The sequence below is a fragment of the Platichthys flesus genome, chromosome 10 (genome assembly GCF_949316205.1).
Source record: "Platichthys flesus chromosome 10, fPlaFle2.1, whole genome shotgun sequence".
Lineage (NCBI taxonomy): Eukaryota > Metazoa > Chordata > Actinopteri > Pleuronectiformes > Pleuronectidae > Platichthys > Platichthys flesus.
In genome coordinates, this window is record NC_084954.1 from 2,664,242 (window position 1) to 2,691,413 (window position 27,172).

General features: G+C 43.2%; 1 protein-coding gene across 1 annotated transcript in view; it reads left to right on the forward strand.

Annotated features, from left to right (window-relative positions):
• Positions 1-27,172, forward strand: part of slc4a11 (solute carrier family 4 member 11) — a 63,525-nt gene that overhangs the window by 19,602 nt on the left and 16,751 nt on the right. The window contains exons 2-7 of the mRNA XM_062397452.1: positions 1,055-1,105; positions 5,302-5,418; positions 12,987-13,030; positions 16,240-16,468; positions 23,958-24,039; positions 24,734-24,857. Coding sequence (XP_062253436.1) covers positions 1,055-1,105; positions 5,302-5,418; positions 12,987-13,030; positions 16,240-16,468; positions 23,958-24,039; positions 24,734-24,857 — 647 coding nt within the window. The remainder of the gene's footprint in view (positions 1-1,054; positions 1,106-5,301; positions 5,419-12,986; positions 13,031-16,239; positions 16,469-23,957; positions 24,040-24,733; positions 24,858-27,172) is intronic.

A 27,172-nucleotide genomic window follows, 5' to 3' on the forward strand; every position in this document is an offset into this window, starting at 1 on the left:
GATACAAGACCCAGAAAATACAGATGTGATTTTTGCTGGAAAATTAAAATCATCCGTCACAACATGAGCGGGTAAAGCTGCCGAACAAGCCTTTTTATTGTCAACAAAAACCATTACAAGACAACAGGGACCCGCGATCACTGGCCTTTCATCACCATAATGCAAGATAATATATGTTGTTATGTAAAAAAAGTAATATCCCACCTTCCACCACGTTACAAGAAATGTACTGGTGTTTGTTTTTGTGTTATTCTGCTGAAATATAGACAAGCTACCGTGACCAGTAAATCACGTGAACATAACTCTCTAGGTTTGCCTCGTTCCTCAGCGCAAACTTTGGCTTTTGAAAAAGTCTATTTTTATTTCTAGAGAATGTTCCTCATATAGGACTAAGTATAAACACCTTTAAAGGACTATTTTCAGCTGTGGATTGATTCACTTGCCGGGCGAGTGTCTCCGGCAGCAGGACCGCGTATGTGGGCTCGACACAGAATAAACTACCCAGTGTGTGTTCATTGTAATAAAGGAGCACCCCTCCCAGTGCGACCGTGTGAGTCACTGATGTGTTTGCAATAGTTTCTGTGGCTCAGAGGAATAATCTAATAATCTCAAGCGTCAGATACTCTGAGAATAACGAGAGTAATTCACAGTTGGATTTAAAATTTTCGTGGAATTTCATTGACGAGAAGAAAAATTCACAGCACATTAAACGCTCTGCAGGGGCGGTTTTCAGTGTGTCACGTCCGGACTCCTCATTGTCACGCCCCCTTACGGCCTTTAGGGGGCAGATACTCTCGTGAGAATTAACAATTCATTCTGTATCCACACTGTCCTTTCTACGTTTTAATCCACTTTAACTCTCATTTCTATTCATAACCATATCTCATTCCAATAATGAAACACTTACAATAAAGAATAGCAAAGTAATTATAACAAATAATGGGTATGGCGTTTCAAAATGCAAATGGCTCCATGCAGGGCCTGATGTCCACCCCCCCCCCCCCCTTCCTCACTGATGACTCTCTCTCTCTCTGTGTTTTGCTCTCTCCTGCAGAGGCGCCTCCCTCTGGGATGTCCAAGAATGGATACTTCTTTCAAGAAATGGGTGAGTCTGAGTCACCCGCCGGATGAATGCACTTTTCAACATGAGCCAGTTTTCCTCAACATAAAAAAAAACAAAAAAAACATAGCAAAGCAATAATCAGGATTAGTTGCTGGCGCAGGGTTGATAAAACACGGAGATCCACTCACCATGATGGGAAAGGAGGATATCTTTTTTTAGTTGAATGCTGCCAGTAATGTGCGTTACAGTAGATCCATAGTAAAGATTGCGGCTGCAGCACGGAGCAGAAAACTCCCAGCTCTCACACGCTGCTGCATTTGGATATAAATAATGAACTTTGCCCGGGCTGTTGTGATAACAGCGGCTTCATTAGCTTCAAGCCTAGGAGAGGAACCCAATTAGTATGTGCAGCACAAGCAGTCAGGACAGAATATGCTTGCATTGGATCTCCCTGTCTCCCCCAGCCAATTATTCCCCTCCCTGTAACACACCAATTCACAGAAGGCCCCCCCGCTGCACCTGAACATAACCGTCTTTATTAGGCAACCCTCTATCATGACATAAATCCAATTACATTACTCCAGGCAAGTAGGCATCATCCGCCATCTTAGAGGTCCATTAATGAATCTTGCCGGACGACCAAAGGTTGTGAGCAGGGTGACGTGGACAAAATATAACTGTTGTTGGTCTTGAACTGCAGGAAGTGATCCGGTGGTGCCTGTGTCATCTGTTTCATAATGTTCTTTGTGACCATTAACATGCTCATTTTCTGTGCTTGGCGACCAAATCTGATTACAGCTGCTCATGTCAGGATTAAATGGTGAATAGAGGACAAACTAGAATGAAAGTCAGTAGAGCACAAACCTCCACCGAGGCTCAACAGTCCCCTGAATCCGAAATTGTGCACACTCACAGAAAGCAGGAGAAGGGGTTATCGTTAATGGATGGAAGCTTAAAAAACACCCATCTAGCTTAGATAATGTAAATTAAGTTTAGTGGAAATCTGTAGTTGTTGTTCTATCCTGTCAACAAAGAAACAGACAGACAGACCTGAGGTGATCAATGGGAATCAAAAATGGGATAGATACAAGGAGTGAAAAGCTCAAGTCAGGCCATGAATCCACCTTCAGAAACCTTAACAAATTAAAACACACATTAGGATGAACATACAAAGCCATGCCAACTATTCCCATTATGGTCCAGAACAGTTTGACAGATCATTTAGTTGACAAGTCGTGCTGCAGAGAAGTAACAACACAAATCAGTGCTAAACAGACACACGGCTCATAGAGTAACAAGTGTGTGATACAGAAACAACAGCATTCATAATAACCGACTGTGGACTGAGCCACAGAGGGAAGGAAGCAAAGAGAAAAGAGCCTGAAGCTGAGTTCTGCCTTTGCTATCTTAAAAAGTGAAACAAATGAATTCCCTGATCTGGATATCACAGAAAGTGGATTTTTACTGACCAACACCATATCATTCCACTAAGTTTCATAGCAATCCCTCCAGTAGTTCTTGTGTACAGCGGTTTCCAGTTTGATGGAGCAGAGATGCATCATGGGGATTGCAGGGTATCTCTTTGACTTTGAAGTTCCTCGTCACGTTCTCAGTTGACCTTAAATCTTGTTTTATGGTTAAATCTGTTGATTTTATGGACGGATTCAGGGTGAAACTGTGACGCAGCTCATCATGTGATTTTTTTTTAAATTATTAAATTAAAGTAGAAGTCTAAATGCTAGACACACTCATTAAACATGAAATAGTAACTCAGCTGTTTTCCTTGAAACTTAATGTCTCGCTTTATGACCTTAATTTAAAATACTGTGGGAAAACCTGTTATTTAGCTGTTATCCTCTTTCAAACCTGAATGAGCAAACAGGTTTTTTGCTTGTATCTTAAGTTTTGTTCAGGCAGAGTTCTGCTGTTTAATTTCCTTAAGTCGTCGTGGATGTCGTGCGACTGCTTGTTGTGTCCGACAGCAGACGAAGTCACAGAGGAGCAGTAAATCCTCACGAGGGAGAAGCTGGAAGTCGTTAATACTCTTCAGTGTAGCTGCAAAGCGACTTAAATCATTAATCTACAATCAGAAGAGGAGCCAGTTTCATTCAATCCATTAATTGTCTTTTGTTGTTATCTGACCCTCTTGAATTTAGAGACAGATGAATCAGAGCAATAATCTGCAGACAGTGTTGAGAGGTTCAGATTGAACAATATGTGCCATTAAATGCGATTGTTCACCCACAGTGAGTTCTGAGTATTTACATACAGAATTGTTCTGCTTCCCAAACACTTGAACCCAGGAGTCGCTCTGATGGCAAAAAGGATTCAGACCCAATTTTTTTTCCTGGCTTTTATTTTCCAGAGCATCACGTAAGAGTGAAAACATGTAAACAAGCGAGAATAAAACTGTTTTCACTTTGTTGCCTCGCAACTAATCCTCTTAGAATAAAAATAGCAGCAGATACAGGCAGATTTTACCCTCAGCCTCAATAGGGACAGGAAAAGACATAGATAATAAAAATCTATTATCCTCAACATTGTCTGAATATTAAAATATCTATGACGTCTTTGGTTTGTTGCAGCCAATGATGATTTTAAATCAGTTAGAGAAGGTGAATGTAGAACTTTGATTCATTCTCACAGAAAACATCTTTAATGATGAGACCACGTGTAGTGTTTCTGTATGTCACAGCTCCAAACACCTCTCAGAGGCTGCTGCAGAACACCGGGCCCCGTTTTACAGAAGCACATCCATCATTCAGTGTTTTCATATCAAACAGAGTCGTCCCTCGTTCCTTCTACATGTTGATGGTTTTGGTTTTTGATCCGTTGTTGGAGCTCGGCTTCATTTGTTCCATATATTGCTCCAATGTCGCTGGAAAAACAAAAAAACAATACAGTCTTTTTTGAGGTATATATATGAATTAATAGCCCACAATAAGTGAAGAAATGTAATTTTTCTAAATTAATTTCGATTTGCTTCTCCTGCTCGGCAGCCGCTGCTCTCTCTCTGTCCCAAGGTGATTTGAAAGTCAGAGCCCAGCCGGTGAGTCTGTGGCGCAGAGGGACGGCGGCAAAGGGATGACACAGAAAGGTTCAAATAATGTCAAGCGCAGAGGGATGATCCCGACGCAAGACAAACTGAACGAACTGAAATTGGGGCCCTCCTCGTGGATAAGGTCAGCCGATAAAGAGCACAAGTAGGAGATATTGTCCCGGTTGCATCAAGCCGATTGCTGGATGATATTTGGGAGCCCACTAGCGACGGCAGGATTGGATTTAAGGTGCTGCTGTGTCAGGAGCAGAGACTGGGATGAGTCATACAAACAGGCCCCAGGCTGAGTCCTGTGATGCTTTCTACCAGAACATAATCCAGACCAAAGGAAAAACACCTTGGTCTCCCTCTGATTGATGAACAACTTCACATGAAAACATCCAGTGACAAACGTCTGTCGGGATTATACGTATTTAAACATTATTAGTTTGTCTCGGCAGAACGTCTCTTTGCCTTTCAGCGAAATCGAGGTGATATTTATTTCTTGTAATAAAATCACGTAGGTCATTTAAAAATAATCATTTTGTACATTTGGTCAGACAAACAAGATTTATTCTAAATGTCACTAACTTGCAAGATTCATTTTAGCTATATAATGATATTCAATAGACCAAGTGACTTAATAAATTAAAGTAAACATTGGTAGAGTTTTCAATTATTAAAATAATTCTTGCCTTAAAACCCAAATACATGATACAGCCTGTCACAGACGTTCATACATCTTTAGCAGACTACATTGTTTCACCATTAACAGAAGGGTTTTGTGAAAGGACATGAAAAGGAGCAGCGAGTGAAACCTGAGCTGACAATTAGCTCCTGTGTAAAATCTTTGGGTGACACTAAACACAATATTTGCTCATAATTCTCCAGGTTTCTTTGTTTTCAGGCTGCGCTGTCAGGACGGTTCACTGACTGTCGACTAAGCTGTTGTGGAAAAGCTACATTTCTTGTAATAAAATCGTGTCACTTTGTGGGTTCTGTAATTGTAGTTTCTACTCATGACGTTTTTACATATTTAAAATATGTATTTCATGTGTTCAATTGGGGCAATTATATTTGTGGACCTCAACTTGCCTCCTGGTATTTTTGACTTTGGTATTTAAATCAGCTACTTGGGCCGAGGATAATGATGATGAAGCCAGCGAGGATCAGGAGTGACCCTGTGCTGTTGTGTCCCCAGAGCAGCGGGAGGCGGAGCCCGAGGAGGGCAGCGAGGGCCCAGAGGAGGCACAGGACTCGCCGATCGCCTGCGGAGATGACATCCACCTCTATGACAACCAGATCAGCCCCGGACCAGGTCAGTACCCAAGAGGGAGTGAGCGGGAGAAAAAGAGATGGAGAGCTTCCTGGGGAATAGAGCGTGTGTTGGTGGGGGGAGAGAATAGAGGGAGTCGGAGAAGGCGAAAGATGTAAAGAGAAAGGAGAGAAGAGAGGGAGTTGTTTGCAAGAAGGAAATAAGGACATCATATGCAAACGTTCAAGTCTTTAAAATACTGATTTGTCTCAAGATTGTTAGAATTCAAGCGGAGGAATCCTTTCCAATATTTTTTACAAAAAATAGAAACAGAATAGAATAACGTGGTGAAAAGTCATCGTCACTTTATACAACATGTTTTCACTCCTGTGAAAGCAACCTCTCAGGTACTTGAGGGAATGGCTTTAAATTTTGGTACAAATGTTCACTTACCTTGACTCAAATATGAACTGATAAGGTTCTGGTGTTCAGGTCAAGGTCACAGTGACCTCATGTTCCTGTGAATGTGATATATCAGGTACAACCACAGAGAATTTAATAACATCTGGCACAAACATTCACTGGGACTCAAGGATGAGCTGATTAGAATTTGGAGGTCAAGGTCACTGTGACCTTGTGTCTTGAAAGGATTCTTTTTTAAATAAGTTAGACTCACGGATTTCCTTGGTGAGATTTGGCTGGTCATAGGTCAAAGGTCACTATGGCCTCTCGAAACGATATCTCAAATCTGACTTAAGTGAATTTCTTTCCAAAAGTTGACCAGATGTCAATTTGACTCAAATATGAACTGATGCGATTACAGTGGTCAAACGTCACAGTGACCTTGTATGAGTCAGACTGAAAGTTGGATTGGCGGAGCCGTACAATTTAAGTTTTTGCAGCAGATTTGATTCAATTTCATTTGAGTCCAGAATTGATCAATTTCGATTAAATTCGGTTTGATTCAATTCTTAATGATTCAGTGACATCGCACACATTCCAGTGCTGCTGAACGTGTTCTCAGAATTTATCCTGGGAACTTAAATCTGTTTCTCAAATTACCAATTGAGCAACTCTGTCATTTCCTTGAATATAAAATAGTGTAACAGGATTATTATCAGCTGTAAACCCAGGTTTTATTGTCTCTCAGACATCTTACGTGTTCTAAAAGAGTTGAGCCAGAGTAAGAAGAAGCTGCACCACTTACAAAGGGCATCATTATTATCCTTATTTTAAGAAATAAATGCTTTCTCGTAGAGCCGAGCACGAGCGTGTCAGGATGGAGGCTTCAACAAAGTTCAGACTTAGACTCTAATGATCACTTTGAACCCAGACAGGACAGAAACAGAAAGTCTGCTCTCTAATTTATCTGCTCTGTTTGTGTTGACAAGACATCGCTGATGTCTGCAGACAGCTGGTTATCTGCTCCCCGACAAGGACAGACAGACTGAAGCAGCATCCACACTCTGCTCATTCCACCTCCACGGCTTCAGTGCTCACAACCAGAGATAATTAACACAAACCCAGAGCTCAGATCGGTTCGTGGAATCATTTTTCAGTGTTTATCTGCTTTCATGGATGCGAAATTCAGTTACAGCAAGTGGTGTAAACTGCAGGAGATACACGTGGACTGTAATTGTTTACATTGCATCACCAAAAGCTCTTGAATCTCTTCGTCCTTCCTCCTCTTTTTCATCCTGGAGGTGTTTGTGTTCTTCCAGTTTCAGGACTGTCACGTCCCTGGAAGTCGTCCTGCTCTATTTCCACATGGATTAAGATTGTCATGACATTTTACAAGAGGTCTGGCAAAACAAGTTCCAGAAAATGTGCGAAGCAAATGACTCAGGCGTTTGCGTTCTCACATCCAGCCCCTCTGGATAATTTCAGGCAAGTAGTGCTTGTCTAAAAGCGGCTTTCTTTCACCATGACCCCCTCGTTTCACCAGTGAACTTCACCGAACAGCTAAATGTCTGAGGCTCATGGGGAATATTGTTCCTTGACAATGCACTAAAGAAAGAAATATTAGTTAAACAATAAAATGCACCTGCTCTCCCACTCAGGTGACAGGAAATTATTTTTTTCAAGGCTGCAGCTTTTGTTAGGTGTCAATGTTTTTCGGATTTTGAATGAGGTTTTCTTACTGAAATTTCTCTCTACAGAAATAAACATCTATTCTTTCTCTCACTGACTGGAGGTGTGTCAGTGTAGAACCAAACATGCAAGAAGCTTAATTAGAATTGCTGATGCATATAGAATATAGACGTCCCTCTGCAACCTTTAGCTCCACCTCATTACAAGTGGGAAATGTGTCACACTCAGTTTGAGAGAGATATCTTTCTGAATGTGCCTGTTGCTGCTTTCGCCGCTGCCCAGTAATCAATATCCCGATTCACTTATCTTGTTACTTGCACTTTCAGCAGAGTGCTTCTATTTTTATATTTTTTTATATCATAACACAAGGCTTCTTTATACAGGGCAGATTTTGTACGGCTTCAGTCACGAGGAGAAAACGAAAGGGGGGGGGGAGAAAATCCTTACACAACTTTGAACTAATTTCAGTGGAGGTCTGCGGCAGCCGGAGTCCAGCCAGAGCCCGATGGCAGGTGTTGACTTGACGGACAGCTTGTCGGCTGCAGCTGCAGATGATTTTGACCCCATTACCAGAAACCCGCGGGTCAACAGGTTACCATCGCCATGGCAACAGTCACAGGTGCACCATGGGGGGGGGAAGAGGCAGAGGGGGAGAGAGAGGGAGATTGAGTCTGAATGTGACAGGTGAGCATGTCACTCAGGCTGGTTCTCCGTACATAGTAACACTTAAGGCGTCTGACAAGAGCCGGGAACGAGTCAGAGGAGGAAAACAACAGCAGGAACTCCCCTTCCAGAGTAAAACACCCAGTGGAAGGTGTCAGATCACAGTCAGGGCTCAACGCGATGAAAGAATGATCTCTTTGACACGGATAAGGACATTATTTTTTAAATAATTTAGGATATAAATATTAATTGAATGACACCGCTTTTTCATATGTTTGACCATAAAGTTTGAATAAATAACTAAGCAGCAGATAAGTTATTTATTCAAACTTCATGGTATCAGTTTAAAAGTGCAGCACACATGCTCTGTCTTTAATAATACACATAGTTCAGTTATTTTCATCATGTAGGAGCCGGTAAAGAGTTTTGTCTTTTAAAAAAATTTGTATTTTAATGAATTCAAATTTACAACATACAAATCAATTCGAGAGGTGGAATCTCAACCTTCATCACTTCAGAATTAGGAAGGGGTGGTATGGGTGACGTTTGGCAATTTGTAAGTTTTTACATAATCCTAATTCACCAAATAACGTCAAAAGCAAAAGCGGGTTAATTTCTGACAGTTATCAGCTTTTAATTCACGTGACAAATCATCATGTTGCTTTGTTATTCCACATCAGCAGGCTGCTGCTGCTGCTGCTGCTGTGGAATACTTCCGCCATTTCAAATCACTGTAGGACTCTGAACTTTTAATCACGTCCTCTCTGCCTAAATCAGCGGCGGTTTGGAAAATCAAAGACCTTCGTGATAACATCAGACTCAGAGACCGTGATTTAATTTCAATAACATGTCCGTTATTTAACGGTGACCTCTTCTATGAGAAATATACAGTCCCGGCTGTGGATGCTTTAATAATATTTCACTGTTGACCTTGGTGATATTGTGCCTGCTGGATATTTAGCTGCACCATCCTAACGATATGTCTTTTAATGGCTTCCGGCGTCAGAGTTTTTTTAAACAGCATTTTTAGATTCAATGTCCCAAATACGAGCTCCGTCGAGAGCTTTTATTCTCATTATCCTCTGGGTGATGATTTAAAACACAGAATCATTCTATCTCCTGAGTCCACAGAACCTGAACCTACAACCTTCGTGAAGCTGTGACCTATGACAGGACTGTTTTACTTGACTGCATTAGTTCAAACTATAGACTATATTTACTGATGGATGATTTATTTAAAGTAAAGTCAAAATGTCTCAATCACCCCCTGGTGGCTGGCTGCAGTATCAGTCATAAACCCTGTCTCATCCATTTAGCGGATGGGACGTGGAAACAAACGAAAACAATCAAAGTACCTGTCATGTTCTGAAACACTGACTATTGACCTCATTCTGAATAAAACATTAATTTGACAATGATGAGAAAATTCCATTCATATTCCTGTCTGTGCCCAGGAAGTGAAGATGCATCGTCCATCTTTATTTGCAGTCTAAGGAATCACAGCCTCCTCGTGTGCCCAGCATCGTTGTCAAAGTGTTATCAGACAAAGTGAATCCACGGTTGTTCAATCCGAGCGAGTGCTGACGATGAGAAATGAGAAGAGTTGAGCAAAAATGTCGTTAGCCAGTAATTCGAGGGATTGTTTGTGATCTTCCTCAGTTTTCTGAATCATTTTGACACGATCTCGCCCATTTTCCTCTCGTCAGAGAACTTTGTCAGGAAACTGTCCAAACGCTCTCCATAAATAGAATTGATTCCACGATTATATTTCTGTCGGCGCTCGGCCCACTCTCACTCCGGTTCAATCAATGTGGCTGAATGCTCAAGTGGAGGAGTCAAGAGGAAGGACAGCCGTCTCTCAAATGGGAAAACCTCAGGACTTAGACTCTGACCAAGGTCACGACTTGACCTTGACAACCCCACGTGTAGGACTTGCTTTATGAATTCAGACAGGAGAGAAATGACTAAGGATATTTGTTTCATAGCCCATCAGGAAGGCAGAGTTCTGTTAAGCAGACATTTCAGAGAAGCATCAAAATGTAGTTTCATACAAAACACTTTCTTTGGGTCGATAAACAGCCCGACAGTAAAAAGCTGTGAGAGTCAACCTCTGAAATATTAACATTTTTGCCATGAAAGGTCAAGGTTTCTTTCACAATTCCAATCCCTGCATTTTGAAGTATTCTACCTGTTTTTCCGTTTTGGAGGAAATATTGCAGTCATCTTAAATTATTCTGCAACTGCTGTTTATGGTTACGATTCCCGTAAGATTGCCTCAGGGGCTTTTAAACCTCAAGAATAGGTAGAGTTATTAATATGTACATTTTAAACTGAATTAGATGAGATAAATACAGGCATAACACGAAAGGCAGGGCTTGGGAGATGCCTGAAATCTAGTCTGCTATTCTGACAGTGAAAAAACACGAACCTGTGGTATTTTTACACCACAGGTTCACGGTCTTTCCTTGTTTCCACACCGGCGAACCAATTATTTTTTATTTCAATCTGATATTTGAAATGCAAACAGGCCGTGCAGCCTCCGCTCCAAGGGCACTCCAGCCCGTTCGCATACAAGATCTCTCCCATCACATAGTAATTCAGCCGTCCAGCGTCACCACCCTGCAACTCTTAATGAGTAAAACAATACAACACTCCACTCTGACATTACATAACACTTGTGTCTGGCTGAATGTAATGAACAGTTAAAGTAGCACGTTGATCAGATAAGGAGCCGAGAGTGGAAACAAGCCCGTGTCACATTCTGACACTTCCTCTGCCTAATCCTAAAGCCTGAAATTCCCCCCCTGGATTATTTTAAGTCGACGTACAGAGGCCATTAGAAAGAGGTGATCATTGGGGACAAGGTAATCTTATATGAATATATGAATATCTCCTCAGGGCTACAGCCTGGCAGCTATTAGAGCCGCAGCTCCCTCTCCCCTGTGGGAGCGGATCAGCCCGGCCGTGTGCTTTTTTGATTGTGAGGCTTTGATGATCCAAATCCAGTGCACACGACACGTGCCCCCTGCCATAGTCTTCATCACGGCGAGGCAGGGGTTGGGACTCTCCTCCTCTCTCAGCCGCCTGCAGGGTTTTATGATGGCAAGGTGTTTGGTGTTGAGATCAAAGCCCACGCTCCCTCATCCCCCCCCTTTTCTTTTTTCTACAGACTCACACATGTTCACTTGTGGCTGGATTATTGATATTACGATATCCTGTCGCTTTCCTCGGGGTGGCTGTATTGTTAAAGTGTGTGTGTTTGGTGGGGGGTGGGGGGGTGGGGTTCTTGCGTTTCCGTAGCTGGAGGGTGGAGGTAAGCACCGATTGATTTCCAGACGGAGCCGACACAGTGCATCACGCGGATCAGAGGAGGAAAGCCCATGGTAACCTAATAACGTCCTCCCCACAGTAAACTGCGATAGCGGGCGTTATGTAACGGTGGTGGCGGAGATTTGTTTTATGAGAGTCAGCAGGGCGCTGACAGCCCGGTAGTTATGGCACTGAAGTGTGTTGCAAACCTCTTTCCCGTGGTTTGTCCCCGTATTGTTCCCCTCACATAAAAGGGTTTTTCCTTTTTTCTCTCCTCGCAGGGAGAATCCAGACCTTTGTACTTTATCTGAGCTCCGGCGCTCCACAGACGTGTGTATTAACGCCTTATCAGCGGAGAACTTCCAATCCCTGTTCAACGAGAGCGTTTAGAGACTCGCCTCTTGACATTTTCCTCACTATTAGAAAAAAGGGTCTCGGGCTTCTTTTTCTTTGCAGGCTGAGCGGTTTGTTGCTTGTGATCTTTGTGTTGGAATTTTTTTCACCAGCGTTAATGAATGTTCTGTCGCTGAGAAAAAAAAAATGCTTTTAAATGCAAATGCAGAACATTATAATTACAATGCTAGCACAGATTAGCATAAAAAAATGAAGCGTTTTGACTTGTAATAATTTAATTTTGCAGAAGTAAATGACTGTATTGTTTTTAAACGGAAGTCATGTGGAGAACTCGTGGCCCCGGGGCACTGACGATACGCAACGTCGCTGGTTTGAGTCTGTCTGTCGCTCCCTTGTTTCCTGTCACCTCTTCACACTCTATTATAAAGGCATTAAATACACAACTATAAAAATTGTTATGTTCATGGCAGGACAGTTTTTTCGTAAGAAAGGCTACCAGACTCATAATAGTATCATGCTGTGGTGATGATAAAGCTGATTATTACACAAATAGTATTGATTGTTTAATTCAAGTTGTGTAGGTCAAAAGGTTAAAGAAATAGACTTGTCTCAAAACGAGATTCACTTTCAATGCAAAATAGAAAACGGGGTAAAGACGACTCTCTCAGGCTGCATCAGAACTGCAGTTTGTTTTCTGTGAAAAATAAAAAATAGATTTTGCTTCAGACTTTGCCTCAGACTATTGTTCATATCGAAAAACTTGCTTTTTGTTTGTGTATCGGTCATTTCACACAACTGTGGGTATATTTTCGATGACGGTAGATTACACATTGACTTTTTCCATTTTCAAGGCAGCACCACTCATTTACTTCAACAGAAGATTCTACACCATCTGTCAGGGTTACATGATAGAAATGAGGGGGTGGGGGGAAATGATGATAATAGTAATAAACTATCACTAAAATCTATACAGCACCTTGCAAAACTGTGATTACAAGTAGGACAAATAACAACACAACCAAACACAAAGACAAACAATACAACATCATTTAAAGTCAATTACTATCTAAAAAGTGACTTTCCAAGTCTGAGTTCTTCAGATGACTATGTCATTTACTCACACACATGACAGAGGTATAACATCTACAAAACAATACACAAATAACAAAACACTTGGAAAGTCTAACTCTGCCTCTTGTTGTGTTTCCCCTCAGATACCGACGACTCCGGTTGTGTGTTGCTGAACACTTCGAGGAAGGCGAGTATCCACATTCTCTGAATTTCAATTGAATTCGTTATCCCAGTGTTTTTATTCCCAGTTACCTGTAAACGAGCACAGAAAGTCTCTTAGGCTGATACCAGAGCCTAATGGCTGTGTACAGGATGTCTGATTCAAATCGTACAACTGAAGTCTGGCTGGAAACATCCCATAAAAACAACTGCAATGCACCAAATGCTGAAATGGAGGAAAAGTGTGGTGTTGAACTTCTCCTGAACTTGAAGCCGGTGCATTAGAGACACAACTCCACTGGTGTCCGAACGGAGCCTCAGCACTAATCAGCATCAGACTCAACTTCCATCGACTGAACAAGAAGTTGACTCCTCAGATCACAGAGGGCAGCGTGGAGACCCCCGTGTTTATCCTGCATTCCACTGTGATAGACCCCCGTGAACTCGATGCAGTGGAAATGGTCAGCTAGTGCTGATCGGTATTTTGGCTTCGTCTGATGAAGCTCCATGCCTCTAAACTCTGTACAACCCAAGCCTAATGATCACTGCTGAATTTAAGTCACTTAAACAATAATTCAAATGGTTAAATTAGTCATATAGATTAAAAAAAGGGTTTAAACAAGATTTGGCTAAATTAACCCATTAAACACGTTGATTCAAAACATTTCTAAAAATAGAAACATAAACAAAATATTTCTCTTCACACTCCAAGAGGGATTTAAACAACTATTTTTTTAGTTTATGAGAACTTAACATTTCTTTACCTTGTATTAATCTGGGGGGGAAAACGTGTATGCAGACTGAAACTGCACTGATTGGCCGAGCCTTACTAACTTAGTGTGGTCCTTCTAGTCTTCAGGTTCCTACTCTTCCTTATCCAAAGCTTTATTACAACAGGGGTTTTCCTAATCAAGATTATTTTAATTTAACACCGAGAGGCATTCAATACTCAGATGTTTGTAAAACCAATCAGATTCGTGTGAGATATGCCTGACAGCTGAATGGCTCTGCTGTCATTGTATATATTCTCTGTGAAAGTGCTGTCTGCTGCTGTTTATGTTTTCATGCCGCTCTGCTGGCAGCCGGCTCATATTTTAGGTTTTAGTGTTTTAGCCGTGGTGCTGGCTCGTCCACGCTGCAGTGGGTCGGAGCGAGAAATCTCTTTATGACGGTGCGTTGTAAATCTGACAATTTTAAAATATGCCTGGAAAATCAGAAATCCCAGTCACATCATTATTGTCCACTGATGCCATTTTTAGCATTTTAGGATATAAAGAGTGGCTCTGGGGGTGTACAGCCACATGTCTCTATAAACCATCTGCCTGTTTGATGGCCCTGTGGATTCTGATGGTCGCCCTGAGGTATGAAGTGTTTACCACGTCTGCATCGCTGCGTCATTCTTTTTCCACCCTAATCTACTTTATGAATGAACACACCGCATCACAGGCAGGAGGTCCTGGCAGGGAGACACTCGCTTTTCAGACCAAACAAACACGAGGGCAGCTAATTGTTTCATGCTCACCCAGAGAGCCGCTACAACCTTCATGTTCATGACCTGTGGATTCAATTCTCAACTAAAAATCGTAATGTTTTATTTCACTGTTAGTCCCTCATGTGCTTTTGGTCCAGATTTAAGAGGCGACCAGAGTGCCGTCAGATGAATGGAGGAGTATTCTGTGCTATCAGACACTGAAGAGGAATTTGATGAAACCATTATTTCTTTGACAGAGGAAGTATGATTACCATCATCAAATGCTTTGCAGGCCTACTCTTTATAAACTCCTGATATCCTGCACAAACAAGCCGCTTCTTGCTCGACAGGACAAATGGATTTCTCTCAACCTCCACAGTTGGAGGAGTTTGCAGCAGCACCCAGAGGGCAATGGTTTCAAACTGGTGGCCGAGGCTGTCGAGGGGTTTGACTTCCTCTGTACGAGGCCTGTCAGAGATTCCAGCTTCTCAACAGCTTGCCCCGGTTCCTCTCGCTAAATCTCCCTGTTCTGTATCTCAGTTCTGTTTTACTTGTTATCAATGTCACATGCTTCTTCACCAAGAGTTTTGTTTTGCTCTGTTTTTTTCTTTGCAGTGCCCTATATTTAGATTTAATTTGAAAATGAGTATGTTTCTGCTGCAACAGCTGCGTACTTTGCATTTTTCCTTATTTGGAACCAAAAGAAATCTTCTCTGAACTAAATGTCGTCCCAGTGCTGCGGCCTTCAAGAGACCACATTTGGAAATCCTAAAACAAAGCGAAATGAGCTCAGTTTAATATTAAACCTTTTAATCTCTCACAGACCCCCAGACTGAAGGATTGACAGCTTCATACAAACAAAACAAAATCAAATTTATTTATACACCCTCTATACACAAATAGCTCCAAAGACTCCGGACCCTCTCCCTGGTGTTTTATTTTGAAAAGAACAGCAGGGAATCCACTCGTCTTTAGAATTTCTGTCAGTCCCACAATCAATTAAATCGAGGGCTGGTGGGAGTCTGCGGCTCCTGATCGAGTTCATGTCTCTGTCCATTCTTTCAGTCTGGGTTTCTGGGGATTGTTAGACACCACTGGTCCGAATTGGATTAACTCTGAAGGGATAAAGCGTTTGTTCCATGTTCATTCATCTTTAAAAACCACATTAGTTGATTTAGTGGAGTGGAGCAAGATAAAGGTTAAAGCATTAATCAGTTTACGTGGTGTAAACACAAACTGTGAGTGGTTGACATGCACGTTTGTTTCCTCTCTGTAAGATTAAGTTGCACTCAGCCTAAAATGTTTTGCGTGCGTTGATGTGATCTCGTAATTTGTTCAACAACTCGTATTATAACATCTGTTTCCACCGGCCGGAGCTCAGGAGGTAGAGAGAAGGTAGAAAAGCACCGTGGGATGGATTGAGTGAAGCTTGTACTGTGAACCTGGTGGTCGAGAAGACTGGAAACACACAAGATAAATACACCCCAGTTACCATAAAACCACAGCCTTCACTCAACAGCAAAAAATAGTCTTGATACTTGAAAGAAAATGAGGAATATGAAGATATAATTGAAAATACAACTTACGAAACCTTAGATTGGATCCATGAATGAACCATTCATGGATCCATATCTGCAGACCCTCTGGTGGATGGACTCTGATGATGAGTTTCAGTCTTTAAGATTCCTCTGATCAACCTGATCAGCAGCACTGACATGTGAAATGAATCTAGTTCAGCCTTTAAAGGGATTCAATCTCCTCCGCAGTATGTGACGCTGATGAACTTCGAGGAGGAGATTCGGGCGCACCGGGACCTGGACGGCTTCTTGGCGAGGGCCAGCATCCTGCTGGACGAGACGGCCGCCTCGCTGGACGACGTTCTGAAGCGGATGTTGCACCACGTGGGTCAGGACAGCCACACGTCCGAGCCCGGCTGCAACTTCGAGGAGGTGATGAGCTTGCTTTTCACCGATGCAGGCGCTCAGGAAGTCAACGGTAAGCAAGAAACCCGCCGATGTGCTTTTTTTCTTTCAACCAGCATGAGAGAAATGTGCGAAAAATACAGCAAACACAGAACGTGTAGCATCTGTGCCTGTCCACAATCAGACCAAGACCCCTTAACACCTGACACCCACCATAAAACATTTGATGTCTGCACATGTCAACACCGATCTGAAAAAGGGCCTCTGCCTTTCCCAGGAGAAGAATCGTCAGATAGACGTGAGAATCAAGGAGGTTTTAAGACCCAAAGAAAAGTGCCATTTTTTAAGTGGACGTTAACGGAGCTCGATATGTTGAATCGCTTTGGCAGTGATTTGCATGTGCAGACGACAAACATATGGCACAAACACACACATTCTAATGCAGCGATCTGTAAATAGCCACACAGCTGGTGGTCAGAACTACACAATCCTGGTTTTCCAGTCAAGGCCGAGCTGTTGTTCATATTTTACAGGAAACAGAAAATGTTTTGGTGATGTTTTGGTTTGTTATTTTCACAGCGGAAACCTCGTTTGACTGTTTTTACAAACAATGTAAAAATCATTACAACACGTTTATTGAATATTTGTTTTTTTTTATTCCAGATTGCAGACTTTTAATGGCAGTTGTGTTCATTTTGATTTAGTGATTTTGCTGGTACACACGACTCGTTCGGTGTGAATCTGATCCCTGTCACGTTGGTTCAGGTCTCGGCTCAGATCGCTGGGGCTGAGCAGCAAAGCCTCTCGGTTAATGCGAATCTCCTCAAGCCCGTTAGAACAGGAGAAATCTGTCTCCTTACATAACAGCGTGGATCCACTGTTAAAGCCTCGCTCTGCTTTTACAAAAGAAATCGTTTGGCAAATTGTTTGCTTTCCTTCCAGTTGATGTCACAAAGATTATTTTAGTTTTCCGGTTTATTAATCTTTATATTTTTGTGGATATGAAAAGCTGGCTGCTGGTTGGAAGACGTCGTGCAGATGCAGGGAAAGGAAACAAGTAAAAGGGGGTTTTCTTTCCACTGTGAGTCCACGTGAGGTAACGCAGTGTGAGCGCTGCCTGTCTCGTACATCTGTGTGCAGTGTTTTCCTGTCACTGTCCGGAGCTGTTGATGGTTAGTCAGAGGTGGGCGGTGTGCGAGCTCGCCCTGCACAGCCGCCTCTGACAGATCGGCGAGGTGATAATTGACTTCTGTCATCGATCACTCACTTAGCTTTTCAAATGGCTCTCCAAGACTCTCGAGCTGCGGCGGCCGAGAGCTCCTGGACTGCTTCTCTTCCCACGAAGAGGCAAAGGGAGAGAGAGTTTTTTCTTTCCGTCTCTTTGTGGCCGCCGTCTAAACAAAAAGGCTTCCCGCGCAGTTCTGGGCTGTTTTTAAAATCAATGCGCTTTCAGGGATTTCACTGAATTTTGAAATTGCACAAAGCATGACAATATTTTTGTATCAGCAATGGCTGTAAAAAGAAAACAACAATGAATTGATAGTCACAGTTTGTGTAGAAGTCCTTCTGAGATGTCTGAGATATTTACTGCGTCATTAGACCAACTAGTTAAAAAGGGATCATAACTTGTTTTTGGAATTTTGTTAAAAATATATCGTGCAACAACAAGAGGAGCTTTGAATCATCTAAAAGTCGAGTTATCACTCTCGGGAAATTAATTAGTTGCAGCAGAAGCAGCAGGATAACGGTAAATGAGAATTGGGTGATGGTTAATTGTACGGAGGATAAATGATGTAACGATGGTAAAATTATCCAACAAATTATCAGTGAGATTTACATTTTGAAACATGCAAAGGAGCAACACTACTTTACTGTAGCTATTCAATTATATTTACAGATCAAGGAACAAAAGAAATCCTCTTAGAAGTTCACAAATCATCACAGAAAGTCTAGAACTGCGATCAGGACTTTCTGATATGCAGGTGTTACAATGTGGATCCCTCCGATGTGTTGTTTTGGTGTGAACTCAGCAGTGAGGGGATTCTTCCTCCGACAGGTTCCCTGAATTAAAAACCTTGAAACATTCACACTCGTGTCAGTTCCGAGGGGAGAGGGAATGTCTCTAGGGGAGGAACAAAGGCTCTTCCTGGGGGAATACATTCATATTTTGCACGTAAGTATGTTATCATCGGGACATATCTCTTCAGGTATTAATTTCTCCCGTATCTGCGCTGGCTCTGCCGCAGCGGGGCGACGCGCCTGGCAAGCGGACCAGCTCATTTGGAGTGTAATACTGTACAGCTGCGAGATAAAGAGAACAGGGCCAGATTATAATGGGCACGGAAAGAACAGAGAATTACAGAAATGAAAAAGATGAAAGCCCACGGAGATAATTAGTCTTGCGCCAACTTGTGTAGAGTAGATTTTTTTTTTTCCAAGGCCAACTTGTGCTTTGTGTGTTTTTTCTTTTTCTCACTCGTGTCTTGGGATTCTGTGATGGAGCACGATACACACACACACTGTGCCGAGCAATAATGAACTGCATTATGCTGATGATGCAATGCATTGATAATAATATTACTTCACTCACTATAATATGAGGTTTGCTTTGCGTTAATCCTTCATTTGAACATGTAAGTGATTGCAGGACGTTGGAGATGACGCGATGCTCCCACAGTGACGAGCAGCTGCCACGCCAGTGACTCACTGTCAGTGTTTTGAGTAATGATGTACTGTTTAATTGTATTTTCCTCTCTTCCTCTGCGATGCTGTTTGCAGCTACGGCGCTCGAGGGCCGTGCACGCTGCTCGGGGGCCGTGCACGCTGCTGATTGTGTGCCCTGTTTGTGATTGTACCGTAATCTCTCCCTAAATTGCTGTCACCTTTGATCGATCTCGACGGCTCTTCACTCTGCTGCATTTGCATAATTCGCCTGCGTTGGTTTGTTTTTTCAAATCAAACTGAAAAACAGTCACATGTGTATAATTTTAAAGGAGCAAAGGTGAGACTTGTTCTGAAACCAGGTATGTGTGTAACTAAACGGCATATTAGACATCAGTAAGGCCTAATAGTCCCCTTAAATTCAATTAGGCTGCACCAAATAGATATGCTTGATTTCCTTCATCCAGATCGATTCATAATCGCTTGAGAAATTCACAAAGATGTCAAAATCCTGCAATATTGAAGAAAGTGAATAATAAGCCCTGGAACCACCCTCTTAATCGAATCTGCTCCAACAGTTTAAGTGTCCTTCCTTGTCCCATCCTCCACCCTTCCACAAAATTTAAATAAAACCATTTCAGTAGTAATCCTGCGACAAGAACCTTCTTGGCAGAGGTACAAAAAAACTACACAGAGATTTCTACTGTCTGGGTGTTGATGCCCTTTTGAGTTCTCCGATAAACTGCTTAAGGACCTGTAACTATTACTAATGCGCATTCTCCTTTTTCTTAAGAACACATCCTTACAAGTTCTGTAAATATTCTGTGGAAATCATAAGCTCCGTTCAACGGGAAAAGGTGCTGTGCATTTTTTTAATCAGCCAGCTCTGTCTCTCAATTATAATAATATATCTCCTCCAGGCCGTCGGCGCGACTCTTCACCGTGGAAATCTCTCCCTAACATTCTGTGGGAATGATCAGAATACTAAATGGGAGCCATTAATTCAAGCTCTTTACCAGATGAAAAATAGACGCCATACGTGTCATCTTTCCCTCGTCGTGATGTCTTCATTGACATCGCTGGGTTTCTCTCTACCGGCTGAACACATAACCGCTATCAGTGATAAAATCCAATCTCTGGTAATAGCCTGTAGACGGTAATCAAGATAAGATCTCTCCGCAGCCGACAAAGACGAGACATTGAGGGATTTCTCTGGAAAATGATATTTAATATGCATGAGGTAAAGGAAGGCAGGAAATGAAGCTTCTGTTCAGCAGAGATATTTATGTGTGTGCCTGTCAACCGGGGAGTGTGTCTTTCTGTGTGTGTGTGTGGGTGGGTGGGTGGGTGGGGGGGTGGGGGGGGTTGCATAGTGTGTATCCGAGTGTCCTTTTCTCTGCGTATGTTTGTGTGAAGTCTTGAGAAAGTGCTCGCCTGGTGATCAGAAGGCGATGAACTGACTCTCTGGTCTCTCCTCTTGGTTCTTCTCTCTCCTCCCTTCTCCCCATGCAGACAAGTCTCAAAGTTTCGTTTTCTTTGATGACGGTAAGCTTTGCTAATTGGATGAAAATGTCAGCATCAGCCGCCGTGAGGCTGCAATCAGTGGTTTGCTTCTGTACCAATCACCATCAGTATGCCGTTTGTGCTCCTCTCCCCACACTCGGGACTGGGTCGATGCATCGAGTCATCAAATGATTACAGACGCCAGCAATCCCTCCCCGGTCACAGATATCAATGCCTCTTCAGCCGGCCCTCCAATCAACCGCCTCTCCCTCCAGCGGACCCATTGTCCAGTTCCCTCTCAAAAAGCCCCACGGACAAAAAAAACACTGCCGGTATTGTGTGAATACTTTGAGCTGGAAGGGACTTAAATTACTTCTTCAATTTGATTAAGATTGAAGTGATAAGATTCAAATTAACAAAGTGATTTGGCTTTAAAACGATGCTCTTGGCTGGAAGGGAAAAAACAATCCTCCCGTGTTTTAAACAACTTACACTCAGGTAATTAGTTTTTTGAAATACACCTCGTCATATAGAAAGCACTCTACTTTGATGGTGCGCTATATGCCTGCAGGACACTGGTTTATTTAGCTGTGATGTAATTTGTTTTAATGCAGGCGAGTGGGAGATTAGAATTGACAACCTCCCTCGATAACAAGGTTTTCACTGTTGACCCAGTCCTAGTGGCCCCCCCCTCCCTCATCATCATGCGACAACCTCGCATGTGTGTTATTGGCTATGATGGATACCTCATATACAGTAAGTGTGTCATCTGTCAGTGCTGTATGGAGCCTTCCGAGGTTTTAATCACCTCCTTCAAAGCTCCCTCCGCAGCTCGTGCTTTGAAGGCAACCCTTCATTTTACTTCCTGTGTGTGTCTGTGTGTGTGTGTGTGTGTGTGTGTGTTGCTGGCACGTAAAGCAACGGTTGCTCAGTTAATCTCGTAGGCAGCACGAGATCAGGAGGTTTTTTATTGAGGTCACCTCTGAGCATAATATAAGGAGTCTCTCGTCGCTGAAGGGACTCGTGGCCCGTTCACACACATCAACCAGACACAATATTAACATCCCCGTTACTTTAAGCGTATTTATCGATTTGCGTCTTCTCGTCCTCATGTGATTCACAGAAATGTGCAATCTGTGTCTCCCCCCCCCTCCAACCAAACCGCGTGGATAATGCGGTTAAAGAAGTTCACCAACAATCCCGGAAGATCAAAGGGGCCGATGCAGCCATCCGGTCTCGCCCCTCGTCACATTTCTCATCAGTTTCCATTGAAGTTTGTCACATTTGATATGCTACGTGTGAGCGTCTGTGGGTTTTTTTGTCTGTGGAAAAAGCCGTGTTTGCATAAAAAATCTGACGAAACTGTGCAGAAATCTTCACATAACTGACAAGTATCATGTGTGTGTGTGTGTGTGTGTGTGTGTGTGTGTGTGTGTGTGTGTGTGTGTGTGTCTTCCAGCCGTCTCCCACTTAATTGCATTGATCAAACCAGCGGCCGCTCAGCAGCAGCTAGTGTCCGCTCACATTCACTTCAGGTTTGCTGGTGATTTGATGTAATATCTCATATCTGATCAATCAGATTCAGATCAAACCAGTGTAGGACAGGGTCAGGAGTGACCTCTTGTGAGATCAATGTGAAGTTCAGGTAGAATCAGCCCACGTAGCTGACGACCACAGGACGTGTGTAGAACAGAATTCTTTAGTGTGCTTCTTAAATTACCAGATCAGATGTAAACAATACAACAAACATAGGACTCACAGGCTAGAGACATTGTTTTATTGTGAAGGTTGATTCCTCCTGGTGGAACCTGGACCTCCCCACGCACACCTTCTCTTTTTCCATGTTTCTGTTCTTCCCTCTCCTCTCGTGTCACCTCCTGTCTCCCTCCTTTTCATCCCCTCTTTATCTTTTAATCTTCTTTTTGTCTGTTTGCATCTCTCTCTCTTTCTGTGTCTTTCTGCCCCCGACATCAATGAGAAATTGGATGGTTTTTGATTAGTACATGGCTGTCAGGCTCACTGCTGTTAATTGAATTGAATCCCAGTCCATCTCCTTCACCTCTCTGTCTCCCCCTCGCTCTCCTTTTCATCTTGTCTCTCTCTCATTTTCTGTCTTGTCCTTCATAGCTCCTGTCTGTCTTTCTCTAACATTTTCCTTTCTCCATTTGGTTCTCTCTCTCTTTCTCTCTCTGAATTTCTCCCCCTTCTTCCTCTCTCTCCTCGTCTCTCTCCTTGTCACCCTATTCTCTCCTTTTCTTCCTGCCTCGCTCGGTCTTCCACCCTCTTTCATTCTCCCTCTCTATAGGCCTCTTTCTATCTTCATGCTCTCTCTCTCTCTCTCTCATTTATTCCTCTGTCTCTCTTGTTTGCCCCCCCCCACCCCCCCCCACCCCCTCTCGCTCATTCCTGGCTCTCTCACTCCTTGAGCACTGTGATACTGTTGTCATGGTGACGCCCATCATTTTCTGGCATGAATGGAGGATACTTTATTGATGAGATGGAGAGGAAGAGGGAGAGAAAGGGAGAGTGATAGAGGGAAGGATAGACAGACAGAGAGCAAGAGAGAGAGAGAGAGAGAGAGAGAGAGAGAGAGAGAGAGAGAGAGAGAGAGAGAGAGAGAGAGAGAGAAACCACCGGCAGGGAAAATCTGAATGATGGTACGGAAATGATCGTCCCCGCTGCTTAAGATACAACCCTGTAATTTGTGGAGCACTAATGAATCAAAGAGGACATTGCAAGCCAAGGCACGCTGAATCCTCTCTGGGGGTTTGGGACAGTCACCGCTGCTGAAGAATCCCCCCCCCCCCCCCATACCACTGTTATTCGTCTCTGTCAACGTGAGTCTGAGGGGAAATTCCTCTTATTAGGAAGCAGCAAGCTGGCTTCAGCCGTGCCGCTGGTTTCCCACGTTTAATGATTTGTGCTGCGTAAACATGGCAGCATAATGAAATGTGTTTTTTTACTCCGCTAACATGAGCGTTGGCGTTTTCCGGGGTTGGATGGACATTTGTTATTAGCGTGTGGTGGTGCGGTGTTTGCACACAGCGCCGACTGGCACCGCGGTCTGAAGCAGAAGGCGAGCTCGTTAGACTCTTGTGATGTAGACGTCACATTGAGACGCTTGGCACAGCAGAAGAAAGCCCTGAATTTGGCTGACACCATCAAACTGAAATAAAGAAATCAGAGTCAGATTTTATTGTCAAATGCATAAATAATCCAGATTTCAACAATAGAGGCTGTCAAACCTACTTGGCTCGGATGACACTGCTGGTGCTATCAAGGCCTGCACAGACAAGAAGGCGTTCATCATGGTGTGTGTGTGTGTGTGTGTGTGGGAAGATCCAACTGGACGCGAGGTCGATCCAACATGTGTTTGATCTCTGACCTTTGCTCCACAGTTCACCTGCTGTCCGAGACGATCCAGGGGGTGACGGCCACGGCCACCGGGATCCAGTACCAGCAGTCCTGGCTCTGCATCCTGTAAGTTGAGGTGTATGTGCATGTAGCATGTTGGATCTGAAGATGAGCGGATTTAGTCAATAACAGATCAGCCAGTCGAGAGGAGGTTTATGGAATTAAATATGTATTGCAAGAAATACCTACAAAGACATCTCACCCAAATGAGTAATGAAGTATATTATTAGGTAAAGTAAGAAATCATATCTAAGGAAAATGTATTTAATGATTATTTAGATCTTTAGCTTAGTCAGAGTCCCTTTCACTAACATGGAGGAGGCAGGGTTTATGACTTCTAGTACAGGCAGCAACTAGGTGGCAATGCTTTTTAGAATCATTTAACTGAAGCAATAAAACATTTAACTGAAAAATACAGAATCATCAAAGTAGAATGTGTGAATGTGTTACTTCACGTTTCTATTAATTTAATATTTAACTCCTGTGTGAGGTATATTTTGCTATTTGTTTTCCTATTATGTGCATGTGTGTGTGTGTGTGTGTGTGTGTACAAGTCATAGCAGGCTTGCCCATGAATACTGTTTAACTGTTGCTGGAGAGAAAGAGGTTAATCTATGGAAATGAAGGGCGATGCGGGCAAGGTGAGGTGTTGACATTTATAAAACCTCCTCCTCCTCCTCCTCTCCTCCTCTCCTCCTCCTCCTCCGCCTCCTCCTCCTCCTCCTCCTCCTCCTCCTCCTCCTCTCTCTCTCTGCTCCAGATGCAACGTGAAGCATCTCCAGAGGCGTCACGTGTGCATCTCCCGCCTGGAGAGGCCTCAGAACTGGGGAGAGAACTGCTGCGAGGTCCGCTATGTCATCTTGATACTGTCCCCACTCAAAATGGTAACTGCCGCCCCCCCACTGGGATTTATCTGTCTTTGGTGTTTTTTTTTGTATATCAGATAGTTCAATTGTTTCATTATATTCTAGATCATTTGTTGTATGTACTCTCGCTTCTATCTAAAAGTTAAGTTGCCGCTATATTCCTCTTTATTCATTTATTAATTAGTTCCTTAGTATATTTTTCCAGATGTCATGTACGGTGCTTTAGCTGCAGGTGCAAGGACGGATCAATGGAAGCATCCCACTGCTACAGCATGAGTAATTGACCATTTGCATATCCTCCTCTTCTGCTTTCAGTGACTCTATTTCAAACCAAATGTAGTTCAAACCTGCGTTTGCAGTTAGGGAGTCTTAAAAGCAAACTGAGCCAAGTGACTAAATGTGATGTTTTTAATAAACCCACTCAGATCGCCATGCTACAAAATAAAATAAAAAACTTATCCCATTGCAACAAAGAAATTGAAAAGCCACTGATTATGTGCCACGGTAATTATAGTAATAAAAACATTAAAGAATCTGATCTACAATTATTTAATTCAAGTAATTTAACTCTAAATACGTCTGACAAAGCGTCCAAGCTGCCAAATGGCTGTTGAACACATTTCAATCCGAGATCCTCTCCGTGTCGTGCGTGGGAGTGAGTGCTCTGCCAGCTGAACCTGTCGGGTCACTGTCATGAGCAGCTCTTTGCTGTTTTCTCCGTTTTCTGAAGAGCTTCGCTGCTGCCGATGGAAAGTGCCACAGATCCTGTAATACCCTTCCATCCCATCATAACACCAACTCTGACCACTTCCCATCGAAGCACTCAACCCTCCTGTGCGTCTCCGCTGCCTCATCAGCACACTCTCATCTGTACACACACAGACACACACACAAACACACACACACAAAACAACACAAGTCTTCTTGCCCCACACCTCCAATCACTGCTGCCTTGGTTGCGCCTGCCATCCAAACCATCCGGGAGTTTTTCGAGTCCCTGAATCTTTTTTGAGTCCCTGAAAGTTAGAAAACTCTGGGGCTTTGTTTTTTTTGTCTGGACGAGCAAAGTTGTTCACGTTTGGAAATGATGACCAGTCGACCGCCTCTGCCTCCTGATTGGTTCTCACACAGTAATTGTCCACTCCTCCCCCCGCCAGTCTCACAGGCAGCAATCACCACCACTAATGACATTCTCAGACATTACTCTCGTCCCAAATAAACATAAAACACTATCGTCGCTCAATTGCCCTCGATGTGAATGCGTGCTGCGAGAGAAAAAGGAAATTCCTTGAAGGGGCATGATGATGATGATGATAATGATGGTGATGATGATAGGAATTCCTCTGGGTTGGTAAATGTATGTTATCGAGCATAAGTGTGGGTGGAGCGGTCCCATCGCCCACCATTTACAGAGCTTCAAAGCGTTTAGTGTTGTTTTTGTTGCTCTTTCTTCGCCCACAGTGAATGTGCTGCAAAGACGTGACTCGGACAGAAAACCTCGGTTTCAAGTTCCCTCCGTCAAACAAACACTAACCTGAAAGTTCCCATGTGTGAATTTAAAACCTCTGCAGGGTTTAAAAGCCCAAAGTCTGCTGTGACAGGGGCTAGAACCAAGTGCTTTAAGACAGAGGCTGAAACTGCAGCAATGCACAGTCTGAGTCAGGAGGCAAGAGGGACCTAATCCAACCCCCCCCCCAACAACACATAGTACATGATGGACATTCTAGTCTTCAACCAAAACTGACAGAAATCAAGAGATGAAGAGTCTTCTATACAGAGATGATCATGTATTTAAGAGGGTTATTCTTTGCTCTGGATCAGCCACTCTCAGGGGCCCCTTCTTATCTTAAGGCCCCCAGGGAATTGCCTGCTTTGCCTCGATGTTGCAGCGCCCCTGTTGAGAGGAGAGTGATGTGAACCTGTGTATGAGAATAACACGTCTCCTCCGCCTCTGAAATCGTATCTGACTGAAGGTGGGGTATCCCGTGCCTTCACACGGAATTAAATCCTCCAGATTAATCAAGATGAAATCTCCCAGCTCTTCCAGCTCTGGTTAAAATTCAGTACCACTTTGAACAAGCTTAAAGGCTTTAGTTCCTCTGTTTGCCGCAGCTGCTTCTGTGTGCGCGCTGAGCCGGCTACGGTTGGTATCAACACCACCTGGCTAACAAGGCTTCCCTGGCACCACAGGCACTCGCAGGCTGCCAGCACCATATTAGCGTCACTCTGTTGCACTTTGTGACTCGGGGCGCCATCATTTCTAACAGATGTGGGATTATTGACAGGAAGCCAGCTCCAAAACTGCCGACATAACCTGTCACACTTTCCATCGA